This window comes from Diplotaxodon limnothrissa, linkage group LG7 (assembly GCF_057381915.1).
Source record: "Diplotaxodon limnothrissa isolate DT_005_m linkage group LG7, D_limnothrissa_male_GT1.1, whole genome shotgun sequence".
Taxonomy (NCBI): Eukaryota; Metazoa; Chordata; class Actinopteri; order Cichliformes; family Cichlidae; genus Diplotaxodon; species Diplotaxodon limnothrissa.
Window position 1 is genome coordinate 46,942,870 of NC_140602.1, and position 20,371 is coordinate 46,963,240.

The 20,371-nt window shown below is 40.7% G+C and overlaps 2 protein-coding genes across 2 annotated transcripts; one reads left to right on the plus strand and one right to left on the minus strand.

The window, feature by feature from the left end:
- Window positions 1-1,601: 1,601 nt before the first annotated feature.
- On the plus strand, window positions 1,602-2,726 carry ora5 (olfactory receptor class A related 5). Its single transcript, XM_085358277.1, has one exon. It carries the CDS (start codon window positions 1,602-1,604, stop codon window positions 2,724-2,726), a length of 1,125 nt encoding a protein of 374 aa, XP_085214403.1.
- A 1,605-nt stretch (window positions 2,727-4,331) lies between these two features.
- On the minus strand, window positions 4,332-17,733 carry nup155 (nucleoporin 155). Its single transcript, XM_085358278.1, has 34 exons — window positions 17,596-17,733; window positions 17,170-17,341; window positions 15,357-15,494; window positions 15,132-15,228; window positions 14,898-14,968; window positions 14,728-14,820; window positions 14,118-14,381; window positions 13,956-14,029; window positions 13,755-13,846; window positions 13,540-13,637; window positions 13,284-13,451; window positions 13,069-13,169; window positions 12,780-12,950; window positions 12,559-12,669; window positions 12,305-12,399; window positions 12,128-12,213; window positions 11,841-11,982; window positions 11,616-11,682; window positions 10,899-11,014; window positions 10,331-10,428; window positions 10,069-10,202; window positions 9,756-9,947; window positions 9,389-9,527; window positions 9,142-9,277; window positions 8,908-9,061; window positions 8,724-8,828; window positions 7,542-7,696; window positions 7,247-7,376; window positions 7,038-7,151; window positions 6,778-6,898; window positions 6,516-6,626; window positions 6,037-6,173; window positions 5,806-5,912; window positions 4,332-4,647 (listed from the first exon to the last, which is right to left on the minus strand). Exons 2-34 carry the CDS (start codon window positions 17,309-17,311, stop codon window positions 4,509-4,511), a joined length of 4,098 nt encoding a protein of 1,365 aa, XP_085214404.1. The 5' UTR covers window positions 17,312-17,341; window positions 17,596-17,733; the 3' UTR covers window positions 4,332-4,508.
- Window positions 17,734-20,371: the final 2,638 nt, after the last annotated feature.

Here is a 20,371-nt window from a genome sequence, read left to right on the forward strand (position 1 = left end):
CATAAATCGCAAAACGCCGAGAAACGACAATCATAGTTAAGGGGTGAGGAAGAAGAAAAAAAGCCCGAAAGCTCAAAAAAACAAAATACAAATAAAAGCCCGCAGAGCCGCTCCTCACTCCTGCGTCCCGGTTGGTCTGTCCCGGCCGCCAGCAGCGCACAGATGCCGCCTCTCGTCTGTCCCAAAGGTGGTGCTTTTACTCATCAATGACGTGAAGCACTACTACACTTGGCCGACTGAGACCCCCTGCTGTGATCTCATGAACTACTTCTTTTCCTCCAGTTCTCCCACCATTGTTGCACATGACCACTGCTGCTCATACCAGTGCTTAATAACACCACTGAAATAAGATCGGTGAAGGGTTTGCAGTGATGAAGTTAGTAAGTTATTTACTGGTGCGTGTAAGAAATTCGTTCATTTTCACTTAAAAAATTCACTAAAAAATTCTTTGCCTTGTCTTGAAGGCTTTTCAGGGGTGTTTCCACTAGGCAGGAGAGGGCGTGAGGGAGGGGGTCCCGGAAATCGCAATAATCAGAAATTAATTGTGCCCTGTGTCCTTTTACAGATTTATTACGTTAAAGTGGCAATCATTTTGTATTGATTTGTAAAGTGAAAAAAACAGCATTTAGTCGTTATATCTACGATAAAAATTTGTTTAAAGGACCACATGCGCAAAAGTGTCATTCCACATAATGAGTATGTGTAGGGGCAATTTTCAAAATCGTGCACACTGTATTATTTTAGCTTTGTAACCAATTATCTTAGTTTCTTGCTGAGTAATTTGAGCTATAATAATGCAATTTATCAGCAGATTAATAAAAAAAATACATCTTTAAAAACTGGGGGGAGGGGCTGGTGCCACCTCTACCCCACCAGACACGCCCCTGCTGTGGTTTAACCAGCAAGACCAAGGGATTAGAAGATTTAAGGATGCACAACAGTTATATTTTCAAGATTTAGCAGGCAGAGGCAGAAACTTTGTAAAATTAAAAGGACAATGTTCCTTCTCTAATCGTTAAAAAAAATCATGGAGAAAATCACAAAGTCTAGCTACAGTACAAAAGATGATAATTAGGACACTTTTGTCATGATTTCCTACGCACCAAAGATTAGTGCCGATAAACTCTCAACTGCTGGCAGGAATTCGTTCGGTCAGAGCTCCATTCACATGTCTTTGAACAAGCTTTACTTGGATTGTTGGGAAATTATGCATTTGGTGCCCGGGGATGACTGAGTGTTTCTGTTCTTTGTCTCCATACATGTCAATTATCAGAGGACTCACAGCTTTGGCTGCTGGCCCTTTAATCTCACTGTTTGTTCACTGAACTTTCAGATTTGGCTTTGGATTTACCTCTTTCTGTGTTTTACTCAGATGGCAGTTTCTATAATCTACCAGGGGAAGTTTCCTGGGAAGGCATGACATGAGAAACACACGTCCATCTCAGTGGGACTGCACAATGAAAGCTCCATGGGGTTGGGCCATTTCTCCCCTCCTCTATAAATGTCTAAAGCTAACAGCATCCTCCTCAGATTATATAAAGGTTGTGAAGCTCCCACACTGATCTAAAGGCTGACAAGTTGTTGCCTGATCTTGTGAAACAATGGAAGAGTTGATTGAAGCCATCATCAGAGCACTCATGTTTATTGCAGGGATCCTGGGAAACAACTGGCTGGCTATATGCTCCCTGCCCAGGCACAAATCCAGCATCCGCACAAACGAGGTCCTTTTCATCAATCTGGCCATCTCCAACCTCATCACCAACTACCTGGTGGACCTGCCTGACACCATGGCAGATTTTGCTGGGCGGTGGTTCCTGGGGAAGACCTACTGTGGAGTGTTTTGCTTCTGTGCTGGCCTCTCTGAAACCAGCAGCATCTTTACAACCTTCTTCATCAGTGTTTTCTGGCACCAGAAGCTGGTCGGCTCCCTGAAACGAGGCGGCGCACCGGTGCAGATGGACAGCCTGTGTCTCGTGGGCTGTCTGCTTGCTGGGAGCTGGATGGTGGCTGTGGTCTTCAGCGTCCCACACTTCTTCTTCTTCACACTGGAGGTGGCAAATGACAGCCACGAAGATTGCATAGAGATCTTCCCTAATCCAAATGCTAGGCAAATATATGAAGCAATTTATTTAACCCTGGCTAACGCTTTACCTATGGCTGGGATTGTATTCGCCAGTGCCCAGATTGTCATCACTCTGCTTCAAAACCACCAACGTATAAGGAGTCATAACTCTGATCAAACCAAGGAGATGGTTAAAGAGGAACGAAAGAGATTTGAGAGCAAACGCAACAAGGCATCGGTCAGCATCATCTCTGGTCCAACCACCTCAAAAGATCTCAGAGATTCTACATCTACAAACCACATTTATACAGGTGTGCCTGCTCCTTCCTCTCCAAACCGACAGCCATCGGGCCATAGTCTCCACAATGCTCCCCAGAACTGCAGCGTTGGAGCTCAGCCAAATCTCTCGAGGCCCTCTCAGATACCATCTAAACCCCATCCGAACTCAAGCACTCAGGTGAGAGCGGCCAAGAGCGTGGTGGCTGTAGCCAGCGTGGTGCTGGTATGCTGGCTGACTCATTTGCTTCTGCACATTACTAACAACATCCACACTTCATCAATAGTAGTGGAGGTGTCCAGCTACATCGCAGCCTCCTACACGTGCATCATTCCCTACATCTTCCTGCACGGAGTGAAAAAACTCACTTGCTCATCCAAAAGATAAAAAGACACCCAGCTCTTTCTCTTGAGCCTCAGTGTACTCTCTTTTTACTCAGCTGTCCAACACATTATATCAAACCGCTTCACTGTTTATTCATCTGCATTTATTTATACATTTTATTTCTCCTGCACTATAAAAGGCTAGATCCAAATCGGTCAGCACACCGTTTTACAAAGAGGACAGAGGAGTCAGAACTCAGACCTATTTTAAGCAAATTTTTCGAAGGCTTTGCAATGCCCACAGTTGCCTCTAAACCTCTGAGAGAAGCACGATATCTTCAAGACCTCCTGACTATCATTTAAAGAGCAGAAAATTCAATATGACAAGTGGCCCTCACCTACTTAGAACAAGCTCTCTGGTCATTTCAGAGTGACAGAGTGTGAATAGTTTCACTGTGACTGGTTGTACGCTTAACAGAAGGTACTGTCATCTTTATTGTATCTGAGATTACATCGTCACAAATAAAAGATGGCTTTTTGCTTGTACCAACAGTTTGCCATATGTTCAGTTTGCTACTTTTCAGCTATAAAAACACATATCTGACAATCATGGGTCTAAAACAATCAAATGGAAAATGTTTACACATACTCCAGGAAAACCCTGTATTTGTTCTGGCTTAGGTTTCTACAAAAACATTCAAGCATTAGGAAAACAGATGCAAACCTTCAGACATTTTCCCTCACAGACATTATGCATGGCTTACTATACTGGAGCGTGTGCAAGTATACCAACAAAAATAAACCCAACATCAGGTCAAAATCTGTTTATTTCTCATGAGGCTAAGAATCAAAACACAATTGTGTACTCCAACACACAGCTAATTGTAATTTAGCAATTACTGCCTTGTAGGGTTGATGTTTCTAAGAAAGCATGAGTGAGGGAGTCAATTAAAGATAATTATGTAAACAGTGTCACATCCACCCAAAGCAATTAAATGCCCCTTTCTGCTGATCATTTGTAGAGTTTCACACAGATATATCTCAACCAAGAACACGTGTGTGTCTAGTTCACAGACAACACCTAGTTTCTGTGTAGTGTTTTGAAAACATCCTCAAAAGTTCTGTTTTATTTCATTAAAAATGAGTTTTATTTATTTTTCTTCCAAGTGGGCCAAAGTTTGCAGAGTTAAAAAATCGTTCTGCTTTCAAAACAATCACAAAAAAAGCACTCACACACAATGGCACCGTTAAATCTAACGCCCAAGCAGACAAAACATTCATTGTAAATAATAAAATGAAATGTGTAAATGACTCGTGGCAGAAACGACGGCATTATGGCCAAGTTATGTACATAATTACAACATATAAAACTAAACTGTTTGCAGACAGGCAATAGAACAATCAAAATCATTCCCCTGTGAAGAAATGGCTTCAGTTGGGGACATTTTACCAGAAAAATCAACCATCACATAACTGCATTTCCACTATAACCAATAAGCTGTAAAATTTAAAGGGATTTCATATTTGTGATGAAAAAAGTGTCTTCTCATCTTTAGATATATGACTGTTATTTGCACACAATGCAAATAACAGTCATTCTTTCCAAGGTTGTATTTCTGCATAATGTTTAAACTAATAAAATGTATCAAATAAGTTATAAAAACCTGTCTCTCCAAGCTGCAAAACAAACTGGAGGGGAAAAAAGAGCCAAACTCTACTTTGTAATACAAACGTCATCATCATATTGTCCTTTGCTGACAATGTAAACACACTTTAAATCAGCAGTTTTCACTTAAGGCCAACAGGGCAACACCAACAAGTCACCCGTCTCTTGACCACAGTTACATCAGTGGAGTTTCTCCAGCTTTGCCTGCAGGGACTTGAAGTTGCCGATGGTTTGTTGAAGGACAGAGTTTGGGCTCAGGGACTGCAGCTCCACGAGGTAACCGCAGATGTTGTCAAGACACACGTTAGTGAAGCGACGTCTGCAAAAAACAAAACAAAAACAACTTTGCAATGTTTGGAAATGGGATGCTTCATATAGTCTTAGTGAACTCTGACCTGAATAAATCACAGAGAAATGATCAAAGTGCAAACTAAACATCACACGTGGCCAAACGAGGTGAGGTTTTACATGTTTGTCCACGGTATCTGACTGCCTGCTGGGAGCTGGCATGATGGGCATGATCTGTTGCTTAGAAACAGCAAAAATGCATCACACTGAAGAGGGGGGGGGGGGGGGTACAAAAAACACTAGTGTGATCAAGATAAGACCTGTATTTAAAGCGTGATCATTTTGCTCCTTTTATGGAACATTTAATACATTTTCTATTTTTGGTGTAAAATTAGAAAATGTATTCACTTACTTAAAAAAAAATGTTCAGCGTCATTACTCTCTGTTACGCTTTTTTAAGTACTTTCTTCCTGTGCTCACAGCATTTAAAATTTAGCTTAAGATTTTATCTAAAGTCTTGAAAATAAACCAAGATCATACTTTCCGGTGTAAATGTCTCGCCAGACTCGTCCCTGGAGAATTTATATTTTAACGTACCAACTACACATGTGCATAGCCAGCAGACTACCAGAAGGAAGACTACAGGAATGCCTGCTCGTGCATTGGATCTGCAGCTGTCCTTGTCCAAAATGGAGAATAATCTGGGCCTGAGAGGTTCTCAGTTCTGATCTTCACCCCCAATGAGTAAACAAAAGCATGCCTCTTATGACTTCTTTGTATGTAATCTCGGTTAAAGTTTCACAGGTTCATCTGTAGTACAAGAGAGATTAAGGGATTGTGTTTTAACTGCCTCTGCGCAAACTTAAACTCCCTATTCCAGTACTATTTAATATTAGTGGTTTTTATTGTATATGGTTCATTTTCATGGACTTTTAAATGGCTTTAAACAGTGTGCTTTTTTTCCTTTCAACATCTGTCCAGGGGACAAAAGTTCAGAGATTTAACCAACACTGGCACATGTACAGTAATGTTGATGAATGTGTATCGTCTCTAAAAGAAATAAAATAATCAGCTTACACACTGACTGATGGCAACAGTTGTGATAGTAATGCTCACTGGGGACCTTAGGTTAATGCTGTGAACACTACCGCAGCCACTACAGGCCAGGAGCTGAACAGACCGTAATTACCTGTCATAAGTTGGTACCCTGCTGGGGTCTTCTACATATCCTGAGAGAAGTACATGGATACACTCCACTAAATGAAGCGGTTTCCTCAGACGTTGCCAGCAAGGATCCTATGAAAAATTTAGAAACAAACAAACAAAGGGTTGGTTTTTTTGATTCATTGAGATAGGTGGATCATTACTGAACAGACTAAAAGAAAGTTCAGCTTAAAAAGTCACAGGGTACTGCATGTACCCGAGTTTTGAAGAGCTGGTCATAGACTTCCAACAGACGTGGCAACTGCACTCCAATCTCCTGCATAGTGGATGTAACGAATCCCACATCCCAGTTGAGCCGGCAAACCTCCTGCTCCAGGAACTTTACTAGAAACTCTGCAATCACAGGACACATCAGCTCCTTAGCATCGCATACTCAGCAATATGTTCACTCCCGGGTACGTAATTGATTATGTGCATGCATGCAAGTACCGATGATTTATATAAAATTAATAAATGCCTCCATAGGCATGACAAGCTTGAACATGCTGGTTATAAAAAGGAGGATAATTAAACAATTGCCTTAATCACCAACATGACCCTACAGACCTGCACACCAGAGACATGCTGACATAAATGATGCTAAAGGGAACTCCAATTATATTACTGTTGACAAAATTTTAAAGTGCAAGCTGGCAAATTTTAATCAGACTAAAACTCAATGTAATTACAGCTTACCCAAAGGGAAATATCTCGGTGTTCCAGCATAAATCTTTCCAAGCGATACCAGCTTCAGATTAAGAGACCTCATTCTATCTACTGGACTCATGGCCACAGTATCTTCCAGTTCTGAAAGAGAGAAGAGGTATAAGTGAGATATAAAGCATGCAAAAAAATACATAAATATAAAGCAGAAAGGGTGTGTGTGGGTGTGAGAGAGAGGGAGGGGGGGGGGGGGGTCCCAGGTTGCATTTTTGCAGGATCTTGACATTTCGCTCACCTTTCTCCAAAATCTCCTGCCACAGCGAGTGCACCAGGATCGGGTCAGAGTGTCCAGCGCAGTGAATGATGGCCAGTTTGCATTCAGACAATTTGAAATGATCGGCAAACTCTCCATAGAGCTATGCAACAAAAACAGTTCCACAAACAAATTTCTATTCACTGTAAAAACAAAACTCTTTATCCATCACCTTTAAATTAGGGCTAGCGTGTTAAAATACTCCTAAAAACACTCTTCTCTGTTCCACAGTTGCACGTTACCTTTGTGATGTCCATTAGTTCCGAGTCCAACTGAGAGATGACATTTTTCACAGAGGGATGATGGGAGTACTGTCTGATCAAGGTTTCCTGTATCTGTACTTGGATACGCACAAGCTATGGCAGACAGGAAGTAGACAGAGCGTGAGCAGAATGTGCTGAATTTCAGGCTAGGATTTCTTTCACTGTAAGCGTTACAACGTCAGGGTTACCTCCATCTTCTCCTCCAGCTCATGGAGGAACTCTCCGTCAGATGCCTGAGCTGAGATAGAGGATGAACTCTTCGCAGACAGGATGGCTCGAGCGATGTACTCCAAACGCTGCTTCAGTGAGATCTCCGTGCTACATGATCAGAGTGCAAACATCAAGGTACTTTTTCTAAATTGTTTTTTAATAAGTTGAATATAACGTATACACTTGCTGAAGGAGTCAGTGTTGGAGGTGGCCAATTTTCCATGTAAATGTGTTGCATGTTGTGGCGTTGGCATTGTACTGCTGTGTCCGAACCTGTGCATGTCGGCGAGGCGGGCCAGTACGTGGGCAGCTTTGCCAAAGTTACGATTCTTCTCGTAGTAGCGCCACAGGAGGTCCATATTATGAACTTTACTCTGGTCCTGCTTGATCATATGCATCAGATGTTCTTCCAAGTATGGAGAATTCACCTGGACCGCAGAGCACAGGGACAAACACGGGTATCATATACTGGTGTGCAATCACCATGACAATGCCAAAAGGCATCTTCAATTTGTTCATACACAAATGTGTGGAGGTGTAAAAAATAAAACTGCAAGAATCAGAGTAAAACAACACTGAATATGCAGTAAAATGTTAGATTTAAACATTTTTCTATTCATTTTTTTATTATTTTAGGGGAGTTTTTACGTCAAGTGAAAGACATTTTAGGAATCAAACATTTTTTATTTTTTTAAAAAAAATGTAGTTTCAACTTGCCTTGATAAGTATTTAAATCGGTTTTAATTCTCCTAGTTTTTTTACACACCAGTTGATTTTTATACATCTTCATTTATATATTTTTTTCATAAAACAATTTCTTTGAATGAAATTGAGGTGCAAAAGCTTTGGATGAATCAATAAAAAGGAGATGTGAAACATTCATGAATAAATAGAAAGGTCATTTGGGAAAGCAAATAAATGAGGAGCTTTATTTAAAAATCTAAATAATAATCTACAAACAAATTAAAACTAGAAATTAATTCATTACTTGATTAATTTGAATTTAAAGAAACTATTTTTTCCTTTCATTTGTTCCCTTATAAATTTCAGATTTTCTCAGCACCTGTCTTCCATGTATATTAGCTGTTATGTTTGGGGCAATAAAATCTGGTTGAAAATAGAATCTAAACCATGGGTGGGCAACTCCAGGCCTCGAGGGCCGGTGTCCCAGCAGGTTTTAGATGTGTCCTTGAACCAACACAGCTGATTTAAATGGCTAAATTAGCTCCTGAGGTTCTCCAGAGGCCTGGTAATGAACTAATCATGTGATTCAGGTGTGTTGACCCAAGGTGAGATCTAAAACCTGCAGGACACCGGCCCTCGAGGCCTGGAATTGCCCACCCCTGATCTAAACTGATGTAAGAACCGATGTCTGCCAACTAAAAAGAGAAAGAAAAATGAAAAGGTAAAACAAGCTTTACTGAAACAAAACATTTACGAGCAAGCAGACAGTACCTCGAGCAGCTTGTCAGTCAGGTCGGCCTGAATCAGCCAGTTGTAGAGCGCGATGTGAAACAGCTCGTCCTGAGACCTCTGGGCCAAACCCAGCATCTGCTCAAACTACACAGGAACAGATTTTTATTAGAAATGAAGATGATACACAGTGCAGCAGAAAGAAATGAGAGAAACTCCTACTCACATGAGCTGTCGCTTCCTCATTGCTGAGCATGTTGGGGTCCGAGGTCATGACAGGAGGACCGGGCTGTTTAGGGACACTGGGGGACTGTGGGGCAGCTTTGCTCTGGTTCACCAGCTCCTGCATGGTGTCTGTGATGCACTTATAACATGAAAGTCTGGAGGTTTAAAAAGCAAAGATAAAGAACGGTGATGACTACATCTCTGATGTGGGTGATTTGTTTAAGGCTTCTTCTACCTTTCCTGGAAGGCCTGCTGTCCCACTCTGTCCTGCTCAGGTTCTCCATTCTTGTAGAAATGAGGCCCTAGCCTCTGTGGATCCTTCTTCTCTGCCGCAGTGAGACACAACTCCAGGATTCCCTCGTAGAAACGCACTGAGAAGATAAGCAGCGTTAGAAAATAAATCTCACGAACAGTATATATATATATATATATATATATATATATATAAACAGAGATAGTGGAGATGTCTTGCATCTCCTTACCCTGTCTGTACTGGGAGCAAACAAGTGGGAGGTCTGTGTGCTGGCTGATCTGTTGGTAGAGCCGTAAAGACTCTCTCAGTGTTCTCTCTTTATCTGCTTTATTCTGGATCTGCTTGGAGCTCTGCAGCAACTCATTAGCCTGAGTGGGGGACAAGAGCAAATTCAGTGCTGAGACACATGAATCGATGTGGATAAATCAATAACCTCTTAGTACAAGACCTCATTGCCTTAAAAAAATACCATGATTATAAGAAATGTGAAAACAAGACGCACACATCAATAAAGTAAGAATGTGATACCCCTGAAGCAGCAATAATTGTAACTATACTTAACACAGAGGTGGAAAAAAAAAGGTGTGTGTACGAACCTTGGAGCAAACGCTGTCATCGCTGCTGTACAGCAGCGGACAGATGTCGCGCAGGTGATTGCTGATAGCATCCACGGAGGCGTTATCTTTGATATAGACATTAATGAGTCCTGTGATGAGCGCTCCAGATAACTCCTTGCCCCTTATCACAACATCTTTAAAACTTGCTCCCTTCATCTGCTCTTGAAACTCCTGCAAATAACAAGAAATGGCAGAATGACAAAGGAGCACTCCAAAAACAACGGGGAGCTTCAATTGAATACCAGGTTTTACTGCAGGGGTATGAGCATCTGTTTGCAGTGCACATATGCACCTTTGGCAGCTCAGACATAATGAGGCTGAACTGATGATCACAGAGAAGCTTCCAGAGGGCCAGAGTCTGATATGAGCGATGCACTAACTGCTGGATGGCCTGCAGGGACACTTTCTCATAGACTTGAGCCTTGGCTGGAAACGGAAATGACAAAGGAAAAAAAAAAAAAAAAACTTACACTGTGTTTCCTTTCCCACATTTATATATAGTGTAATAAAAAAAATATTCAGGGGAAAAAATGAAGCCTGTATTCATGACTCACTGTGATATTTCCTCTGGAGTTCCTGCTGAACCTGCTGAGAGCTGGCTCCATCAGGACGCATGAATCCCAGCAGCCTTTGCTGCAGGTTGGCAGGGGAGCTGAAGATAAGAGGAAACAACACAGATGTTATACAAGAGAGATAGGAAACAAGAGTCTGTTGAAGTATATTTTTATCTTTTTAGCATCTACAGATCCTGTTTTGTGCATTAACATCAAAAAGGAAAGTGTTTTGGTTTTTTGAGGGTTTTGAACAGAAGCTAGTTTGAGGGGACGTCTCATCTAAACAGAACTTCATTTGATACCTTTTTCAGTCCTTAATCACCTGAGCTGAACTGTTCTCCGCAGACTAAAACATTCAGCAAAGTTAAACCATCTGTTCATATCCCAGCTGGTGTTACATCATGTATTCTGCTCACTGAACTGAAGGAAATCTTTAATTCTTTTTACATTTATATTATTCTACTCCTTTAATTTGAAGGCAATGTTGCAAAAGATCTAACAACTTTCTGAGGTATCAATACAGCTATTAACTCAAAATAAGAATAAACAAATCTGTAAGGAGCTTCACCTTGCAGCACCGAGAGAGGAGGGACTGAACTGAGAGTTTTTATCCAGAAACTCCTGCAAGCCGCAGAGCTCGTGAAGGACTGACTCCACATCAAATGAATTAACACTGCTTTCCAACTGTGGGGGTAAAGGATGAAAGCTAGTGTTAATTATTAACAACATGTAAGAGATAGGAATAGTTTTATTTACTTAGCGCCATTCAAAATAAAAATCACAAGGAGCTTCACATCAAATAAAAACCACAAAAGAAGGACAATAAGGACAAATAAAATGCTAAATGAATCCACTGAGCTCACAGATTGAATTCTAAACTTGATTGGGAGCAATGAGATCAGTAGAGGTATGACATGGGAACGTTTGGGAGGATCTTCTGTAGATCATCCAAACTGCAGACGATCTACCTGCCTCAGTAAAAGCTCGTTAAAGAGTGAATTACAGGACAGATTTAGAAATAAAACTAATATTTCTCAGCTGACGAAAGCAAGAACAAACCAGGTCCTTAACATGCAAATCCAGTGGCAAGCACCAATCAAGTGTCAAAGACAAGATCTCTAATAAAAGGAAAGCTAATCCAGATTTCGAATGAACCAGGGGGACGGGCTGACAGGGGCACAAATTTTATTTCCATTCAACCGGAGAAAATTATCTTGACATCCAAGATTTTTTTTACAATCCAAACAATTCTGCTGTGAGTAAATGTAACTGTAATGTTACTTACAATACTGACAGTCTGATTCCCTTTGCTGATAGTTTTCTCGACAGCAAGGCTGCCATCCCAAATATTTCTGTTCAGAGTCAGCAGGAAAACAGGAGAGGAAGACATGTGACTCAGCAGTTTAAGGACAACATCAACACACATCAGCAACCAAAGCTTTGAATCAGAGGCTGAGTATTTAAGCTGTGACCCAGAAAAATGTGACAAATGATGACAGGCTTTACTAACCCGAGAATGCGTGCAAAGTAGATGCAAATGCCGTTGTGCTTCCCGGAGAAAATCACCTCAGGGCCAGCTGACATAGGTGTGATGGGGGCAGAGCCAGACTGCATTGATGCAAAGGGTGTGGCCAGTGCTGGGGGTATAATACCTGAAGGGGGCATTAATAATGCACGATGGTAAATATTATAGTTAGCGATTAAAATGATTGTTTTCTTCACGTACAGATCTTGTTTTGCATGATTTGGTCACATCCCACCAGCCAGGTGGACACAGCAAAATGTTTGTTCATTTACCCGGTGCTGGAGAGCTCATCACAGGCCCAACAGTACTGGGTGACGCCAAGGCTGCAGGAAATCTCATCTGTGCTTCTCCTCCATATCTGATCAAAATAGTAAAAAACAGCACTGACTTTAGTTTGTGCACACTGTGAACGACTGGAAATATTTACATATATCAAACCATTAACTGACCTGAAGAAGGCTCTGGTAGCCCATTGTGAAACCTCTCTGTCGCAAGCAGCACTGGAGCAAGCGAGGATTAAGGCTGTGGCACAAGCCTGCTCCTCCTGTACAGAAAACAGTAATGATTCAAAAATATGTTGCATGTGATGAAGGTGTCTGTGTGTCACAAAGGCTGCTAGCTAGTCACATGCATAGGCTTACTGCTACATGGTATGATAAGGGGATTATAAAACATTACACAGTGATTGTCATTGTGATTTTACCCGGTGGAGCTTGAAGAAGCGTTCAATTTCTTCACTTTCCCCTCCAGCACAGCTCACCAGGAGGTGACGGAGCTGATCTACTGGTCTCAGCTTTTGAAAAATATGACTCCCCTGAAGGAGATTTGACACTTTTAGTTGTACAGTTATGATAATGTCTTGTCACACTGTAACAAGATTAAGTTTACGTATGCAACATGAAGCATCATGACAACAATTTTAACCTTTGCAGAGAGGAGGACAAACTTCTGTGGAGGGATGTTGTGCTGCTGGACCACCACAGGAGAACTGGTGATGGGGATATGGTCCTTGTTCAGCGGAGTAAAAAAATTGGCCGGTCGCTCCTCATTAATGGCACAAAGAGCCCAAGAGTGTCCATCTACATTAGACATCATCTGCAATGCAACATGTGCAGCGAACATGACAGATAAACTGATCAGTATCTAACAAAGTGCCAAAGAAAGGGAAAACATACATTTAATTTATTCATTGCATGACTTTTTTTGCGCTAACCTGCGTCTCCATTAAGGGCTTCTTGAATGGAAAGGAGTCGTGATTGATGCACCACAGAATGTCACTGTCCTCTGTCTCAGAAGCAGCCATAAGAAGAACACCTGATAGATTTCAAATGTATTAAAGACAGATGTGGTTCCTTGCCAACGAAGCCCCGGTACGTTACTGAACGAACAAATAAATGATTCAGGATCTGAGTGCCATTTGCTTATTACCTTTGCTGTGTAGTGCCTTATGTACTTTGGAGGGTTTCTGGAGGGTAGAGGAGGCAGAAAAACCTGGAGGAAGGCGAACGTGTACCATAGCTAGTAGGCTAGGTCGCACTGCAACGTTCTTCTGGTGCGGAGGTGCAAAAGGTGTAGTGCTGAAGTAGAGACGCACACCTGCAGAAACACAGTATCAGTACAGACCGATACATAATGCACGTATTCTAGTATTTCATCTCATACTGATTAATATTTCATAACATACCTGCGTGGGTGACGGCAAGAAGATGGCAATCTGAGGACTCTGATCTGTCAATCACAGAGATCTGTACGATGGGTTTGAAGACCGAACGATCTATTGTCCTGAAAATGGAAAAACTGAATTTTTCAAACAGGCAGAGAAAAAAAAGAAATACTCTCCTCTGAGCGGATAACAACACAAAAAGAAGCTTGATTGATGTTTATTAAACTAAAACATGCCTCGCAATGTTTCCAGCAGCCGCAACAATTGAACTCTGTGACATTGTTGCCACGCGACTCATTCCTTGCCCGTCAGCACCCAGGTCATACACCTGAAAAATATGAAAGTATTTCATTATTTAAAACGACAGGTGATTACTGCACATTTATTGCTTTCCGGGCCGATCAGAAAGATATGTACGCACAAAATGTGCCTCATACCTGAAGGACACCTTTTTCTGAGCGTGTGAAAAGTGTGTTACGAGAGTTATCTATTGCAATCTGCACAATGGGATCTGTGGAGAGAAGCAACAAAATGTTCCAGTCAGCTTTAATCAGGCAGATATATTTCACTCCACCTGGAAACGTGAACCTGCTCCTTACCATCTTCAGAGAAGGAGAACTGAAGAACAGAAGGGATTAGGAAGGACAGAGAGCTCTTAGAGTGGTTGATTTTTCTGCAGCGTTGGCTCAGCCAGCCTGCCTCAGCCTGGTAAGCGATCTCATAGAGGCAGCCGTCCTTCCCCGCCATAAAGATGCGTCCCAGATCTGTGGAGGTGATGGATAGGATGTAGGTGTTGTCTGTGGGGATTGAGAACAGAGGGTCTGGTAGCAGCTGCATCCCACCAGACATGCTGTCATTCAACCCTGAAACAAGAGAGAGACACAAATATGACCCAGATAAACCAGCGTAAGCACATCATGATATCATAGGCACTACTCCCATTACCCAACTCTGACATCCATACAAATATCCTCACACCGATTCTTAAAAGTGTGCTTGTCTGGCATTTGTTGTTATATAGCTGACAATGTAAATGGTAACAAACTGAATACATGCCTTTAAAACAGCTGGATATAATTTAATGTACTGCTGCTTAATACCAGGGTTGCTGCAGGATTTGAGATGGAATGTGTAACTATTAATGTTAAAAGGAAAACCTTTTCTTTTACCTACAAAATATTACAAAAATTCTGATGAGGAATCACTTACCAGCTTGACCTTTGGGGAAACTGAGCCCAAGGATGACCACGTCCACAGAAGTGGCCAATACTAAGAGGTAGTGAATGTGTGGCTGTAAAATCCCTGAGAAAAGAAAAACAGAACCCATAAGAATTACTCAAACAAAAGATGACAAATGCTTTGCGAGTGCCTAGGCGTACCTTGTTTTGGTTTTACTAGGCCGACTGCCAAAATAGTTTCAATCAGGCCATCAAAATAGGCCACGTCTCCTCTGCAAGGAATAAAAAAAGAGAAAAAAAATGCCTCAACTCCTGGTTTTATCATCAATAAAGACTCTCAACAAAAATATTATTACTAATAATATTAGCAGAGTTTGTGCACTCGACTTGGTTTGTAAAAGTCAGTCAGTCCTGTTTTATCCAAGAGGTACGCACCCATCTTCGTAATTCCACATAAAGATGTCATTGTCGATTGTAAGCCACGCTCGAGAAATTTCAGGGAAAACTCCCATCATGCAGTTGAACTGCATGTCTACAAGTTGGTTAAGCTGAAACTCGTATTACTTGTGGAACAAACACAAGTGCAATGAACATATTTTCTACTCGATATGTCAGATGAAAATCATTGCATTTGTTTTTCCTGAATGAACGAAAGGATACGGCTGAATTGCTCCACGAGCTCAGGTGGCAGAGGGACTCGGCGGACTGCACTGAGCTCTGGCAGGTTAGGCACACTGAGTAAACCAGGCCCCTGGAGTGGGTAGTCCATATCTGACACCCCAGAGAGGGACGGCATATCTGTGAAGAACAACAGGAAGTCTGTTTATAGTATTAAGTTTTTCTCCATCACTGTAAAATAAGGTAAGCAATATAGTTGTTGAAATATATAAAGATGTTACACTGAAAGGTGTTAAGACAATGGTTCATTCTATATCAACTGACCAAATGCATCAAGCTTGGCCGTCTCTGGTTTTCCTGAAGAAAATTCCAGGACTACACTTCCAAATAAGGAAGCTGACAGGCTTTAGCTTTTAGCCTAGTGCATGACACTCACATTGTGAAATTTAAGCTCTCTTAAATACCATCTTTAAAAATATATATTTTTTAAAAGTCATGCTGAGAAAGTGAGGCTGAAGTTATAAACAAAGACACCAAATCTTTGCAAAAAAAAGAAAAAAGAAGAAGAAGTAACAATTAAGTTGTTACGGTGATGTTTTGGCGGGTTTTCTGGGGGGGCGGGTCTGGAATATCAACGAACCATTCATCTGATATGAGTAATTTGGTAGTACAGAAAACACCTCATATACGGAAATCTGTGTTCCAAAAACTATTAAAATTTTCATCAAAATTCACGCTGTCAGAAATATATGTTGAACTTCAGCTACACTTTTGAAATTCCATATTCCTTCAGTCACATCAGCAGATATTTGGCCTAAAATATTTGAACGACTACTTAGCTACTAGGAGAACTACCTACAATATATGAAAATGGCTCCACAGAAAATGGTGTCTTAAAAATGCCCCCTAAACACAAAAACAAACTGATAATAAGGAGCGCAGTTAGCACTGTTGTCTCACAGCAAGAAGGCACCGGGTTCAAATCCAGTGTGGCGTTTGCATGTTCTCCCAGTGTCCCCTGGTACTCCAGCTTCCTCCCACAGTCCAAAGACATGCATGGGGTTAGGTTAATAGGTGATTGCCTAAACTTCTAAAGGTGTAAATGTGAGAGTTAATGGTTGCCTGTCACTATCTGCTAGCCCTTCAACAGACTGGAAACATGTCAAAGGTGTACCCTGGCTTTCGAATTTTTGTCAGGAAAATCAGAGATGGTTAGGCTGAGAATTTTATCCAAAACTTGGTCAAGTGATATGAAATAATTCCAATGTGAACTTTGCATTTCCCTTATCTATCTTTTTAACTACTGAGCAACAGAATAATTTAGCCCCTTAAAATAAAATACCATGATGCAAGCGTAACATAGAGATGCTTCATTTGCTTATAAATCTGTGGAGCAGATTTCGCTTTCCTCCTTTTACAGTTAAATAAAATAATAATAATAACCAAACAAAAAAAGAATCACATATGGAGAATACATTCTTACAATGAGATGATCTACGGGAGTTTAACCAAATATTTTGATAAAGCTTTTTGCCTTAAATCATTTAATTAAAAAAAAAACCCTAAGTGCTAAACCTTCACATTTTCATGCTTTTCAACACATCACCCTGAACTTTTTAAACTGTCTCTCTTCACCCAAACACATCCATATTTCCCACAGTCACTCCTGAAATCTGTATTTTACACACACATGAGCAACAACTGCTGCTCAGATCCTCTGTAGGAAAGTTTTGTCCAAAACCTCCTGCTCCTTGCTTTCACCGACATTATCCATCCCAGTTTTTCCTCTACTCTTAGTGTTGCATGAGCTGTAAACAAACAGCTATCATTAGGTCTTTCCTTCGCCTTAGCTTACTGTGTGAGGGGACTCCGAGCAGTTCTGACAGGTCGGGAAAGCATCGGTCATCCTGCAGGTGTCTGTCGATGAGCCGTGAGGAGTTCTCCAGGGCTTCAGCGAGCGCAGCGGCGGGGCTGCTGGGTCCAGCGGGGGACGGCATGGCTGGGCAACCACCGCTCACCTATCCTATCTGCACAAAAAGCAGTTCACAATTAATCGACTGCACAATTTGGCCAGATGCCCTCCGTAAATACCCGAGAGAAATAATCAAGCGATACACCAAAAACTTTAACTTTTTTTTTTCCAGTTGCTGCTAGCTAATGTTAGCTAGTTGACAGAACACCGGTTAGCTTTCTGCTGCCACTAAGAACCTATTATTTAGCATACAGCTAACTGCCAGCTAAGAGTGAAATAAAGCATTTAAAAGTGCGGTCATTGCTTTACCCAAATGAAACGATTCCGCGTGTTTCTGGTGTGTTAGGTCAACGAGTTGAGTTGATCAGTTGAGCAGCAAAATTCAAAGAATTACCCCCAATACACATATACAGCTAGCAGCCCGCCAACCTCATGCACAGGAGTAGAGAAAGGGTTATTTCCGGTGTAACTTCTTCTTCGTCTCCTTCAGAGTGTGTTGTACTGCCATCCACCAAAGATACACAAGAAGAGCTGTAAAATATTCCGCAAAATAACCACTTAAACCATTGAAAGACGTGCTGTATTCTGTTTCATCTGCAGTGCTGTTTCAAATAACGATGTTTTCAAATCTACGTATTCAATTGTTCTTGTAAATTTGATTTTTTTTTTAACGTGAGACGCTCATTCTACAAAGGTCAGCAGTTTTAGTTTCTCAAGCAGAAACGCAACTTTTATGTTTTATTATGCATTCAAAAAAGGTTTGCAATCAAAAATTAAACCTTCGAGTGTAACATAATGTTTTATTGCAAAAAATAGTGATTAATTATGAATATGTGTAATGTGTGCTGAATCTCATGATACAACGATAAACTAATGACAGATACTAAGTATGGTTTTATTTCAAACAGATCAACATCACTGGCATTATTAAACTAAACACGTCACAAACTCCCTAGACAAAACAAACAAACAAAAAAAACCCCAGTGTGTTTGGGCTATCAAGAAAGGCGTTTTATACAATAGATCATGATATTTTAATAACAAATAATTGATTCAGTGGCATTACGGTGTAGTTTTAAATTTGGTTGGGAGTTAGTTAAGAAACAAACAATAGTTTGTGAAGTTAAATGATTGTTACTCCGTATGTATGGACATTGCTTGTGGCCTCCCCCAGGGGTCAGTGTTGGGCCCCAATTGTTGTTCAAAAGTTACACAGTACATCAATGTGAGGTGTCCACCGTGTTAAAAATGCTAGTTTTTGTTGATGACACTAATATGTTCTTCTCTTGTATTGATTTGTAATATGTACTGGATGAGATGATGATAAATATTTGATCTGAAGATCTGGCTTGATAAAAACAAATTATCATTCAATTTGATCAAAACTAAATTAATGTGATTTGGAAATAGTAGATTCAATACAAATGTAAAGATTCAGAAAAATTGGGCTGATTGTAAGAGTCAAAAACAGATTGCTTGGGATAACAATGTTATTGTACAGTACGATCTACTGTACAATATAAAGCGCCTTGAGGCGACTGCTGTTGTGATTTGGCGCTATATAAATAAAATTGAATTGAATTGAATTGACACATGGCATGTATCTCATGCATGGATTTTGTGGGATTTTCCCACACAACCATCTCTAGGGTTTACAGAGAATGGTCCAAAAAAGACAAAAAAAATCCAGCAAGCGGCAGTTCTCGGGGCAAAAATGCCTTGTTGATCCCAGAGGTCAGATGACAGGCTAGACTGCTTTGAGTCGAAAACAAGGCAACAGTCACCGTAATAGCAACTCCTTACAACCAAGCTGTGCAGAAGAAGATCTCTGAATTCACTGAAATCTGAAGCAGATGAACAGTGGCAGAAGATCACACCAGGTGCCACTCCTGCCAGCTAAACACAGAAAACTGATACTACACTTCACCACAACTCGACAAAAGAAGACTGAAAACATGTTACCTGGTCTGATTAGTTTCAATTTCTTATGGTAAGAATTTAGGGTAAACAACATAAATAAACACCCATCCTGCACTGTATCAACAGTTCAGCCTGCTGGTGCTGTAATGGTGTGAGGGATATTTTCTTGGTACACTTTAGGTCCCTTAGTATCAACTGAGCATAATTTAAGCACCACAGCCTACCTGATTATTGTTGCTGACCATCTATCTCTTTATTATCACAGTGTACCCATCTTTTGATGGCTGCTTTCGCCAGAATAACACAACAGGCCACAAAGCTCAAATAATCTCAAACTGGTTTCTTGAACATGACAGTGAGTTTACTGTACTAAAACGGCCTTCACAGTCACCAGATCTCAATCCAATAGGGCACCTTTGGGATGCAGTGCCAAGAAATCTTCAGCAACTGTGTGACACTGTCAATACGGATCAAAATATCTGAGGAATGTTTCCAGCTCCTTGTTGAATCTTTGCCCCCCCCCAAATTAAAGCACTTCTGAAGGCAAAAAGGGGGTAAACTCAGTGGTAGAAAGGTGTACGTAAAAAAACTGCATATACCTATTAGTATGATTATATTTACACTAATACTTATAAAACACACAAGCTCGTTAGACAGGAACAAAGTGCCCACAGCAGATTAAAAATTCGTACCTTTTATGACAAATTTTGCTCAATAAATTGAACGTGGTAACATATTATGAATCATTGACAGATGAGTTTAATCTTTCTGTCACATGGGCTTATGTGCCTTTTTGAAATTAACTTCATAGAATCACTTCTATTTATCTGTGTCAAACACACGGTGGGAAAATAAAAACCAAGCACATTACACGGTCTGATGCCTGCAGGAGAAAAAAACGCAAACAAGGAACAAAGATGTAAGAAAAATTTATTGCAGTATTTATTCCATCAGAAGAGCAGGCGCTCACTCTTTTTTGTTCCTCTGTGCTCTATAACATCAAAAATCTATATTAAAAACAATAATGGCACAGATACTGCACTTGTCTGAACATAAATAAATTATATCAAAGATAGTCCATTATAGAATGAAGGTAATAAACAAAAATGTCTAAACAGGAGAAAAACGAAAGTTAGAAGTTGTGGAAGTTCAGGTCAAGTGAATA

Coding starts and splice junctions, on each gene's coding strand:
- nup155 (XM_085358278.1), bottom strand. CDS start 17,311: ATGCCGTCCCCCGCTGGACCCAGCAGCCCCGCCGCTGCGCTCGCTGAA. Junction 10,429..10,898: donor TCCTCTCTCGGTGCTGCAAG/GTGAAGCTCCTT, acceptor TCTTATCTTCAG/CTCCCCTGCCAACCTGCAGC. Junction 4,648..5,805: donor AGGGTACCAACTTATGACAG/GTAATTACGGTC, acceptor TGTTTTTTGCAG/ACGTCGCTTCACTAACGTGT.
- ora5 (XM_085358277.1), top strand. CDS start 1,602: ATGGAAGAGTTGATTGAAGCCATCATCAGAGCACTCATGTTTATTGCA.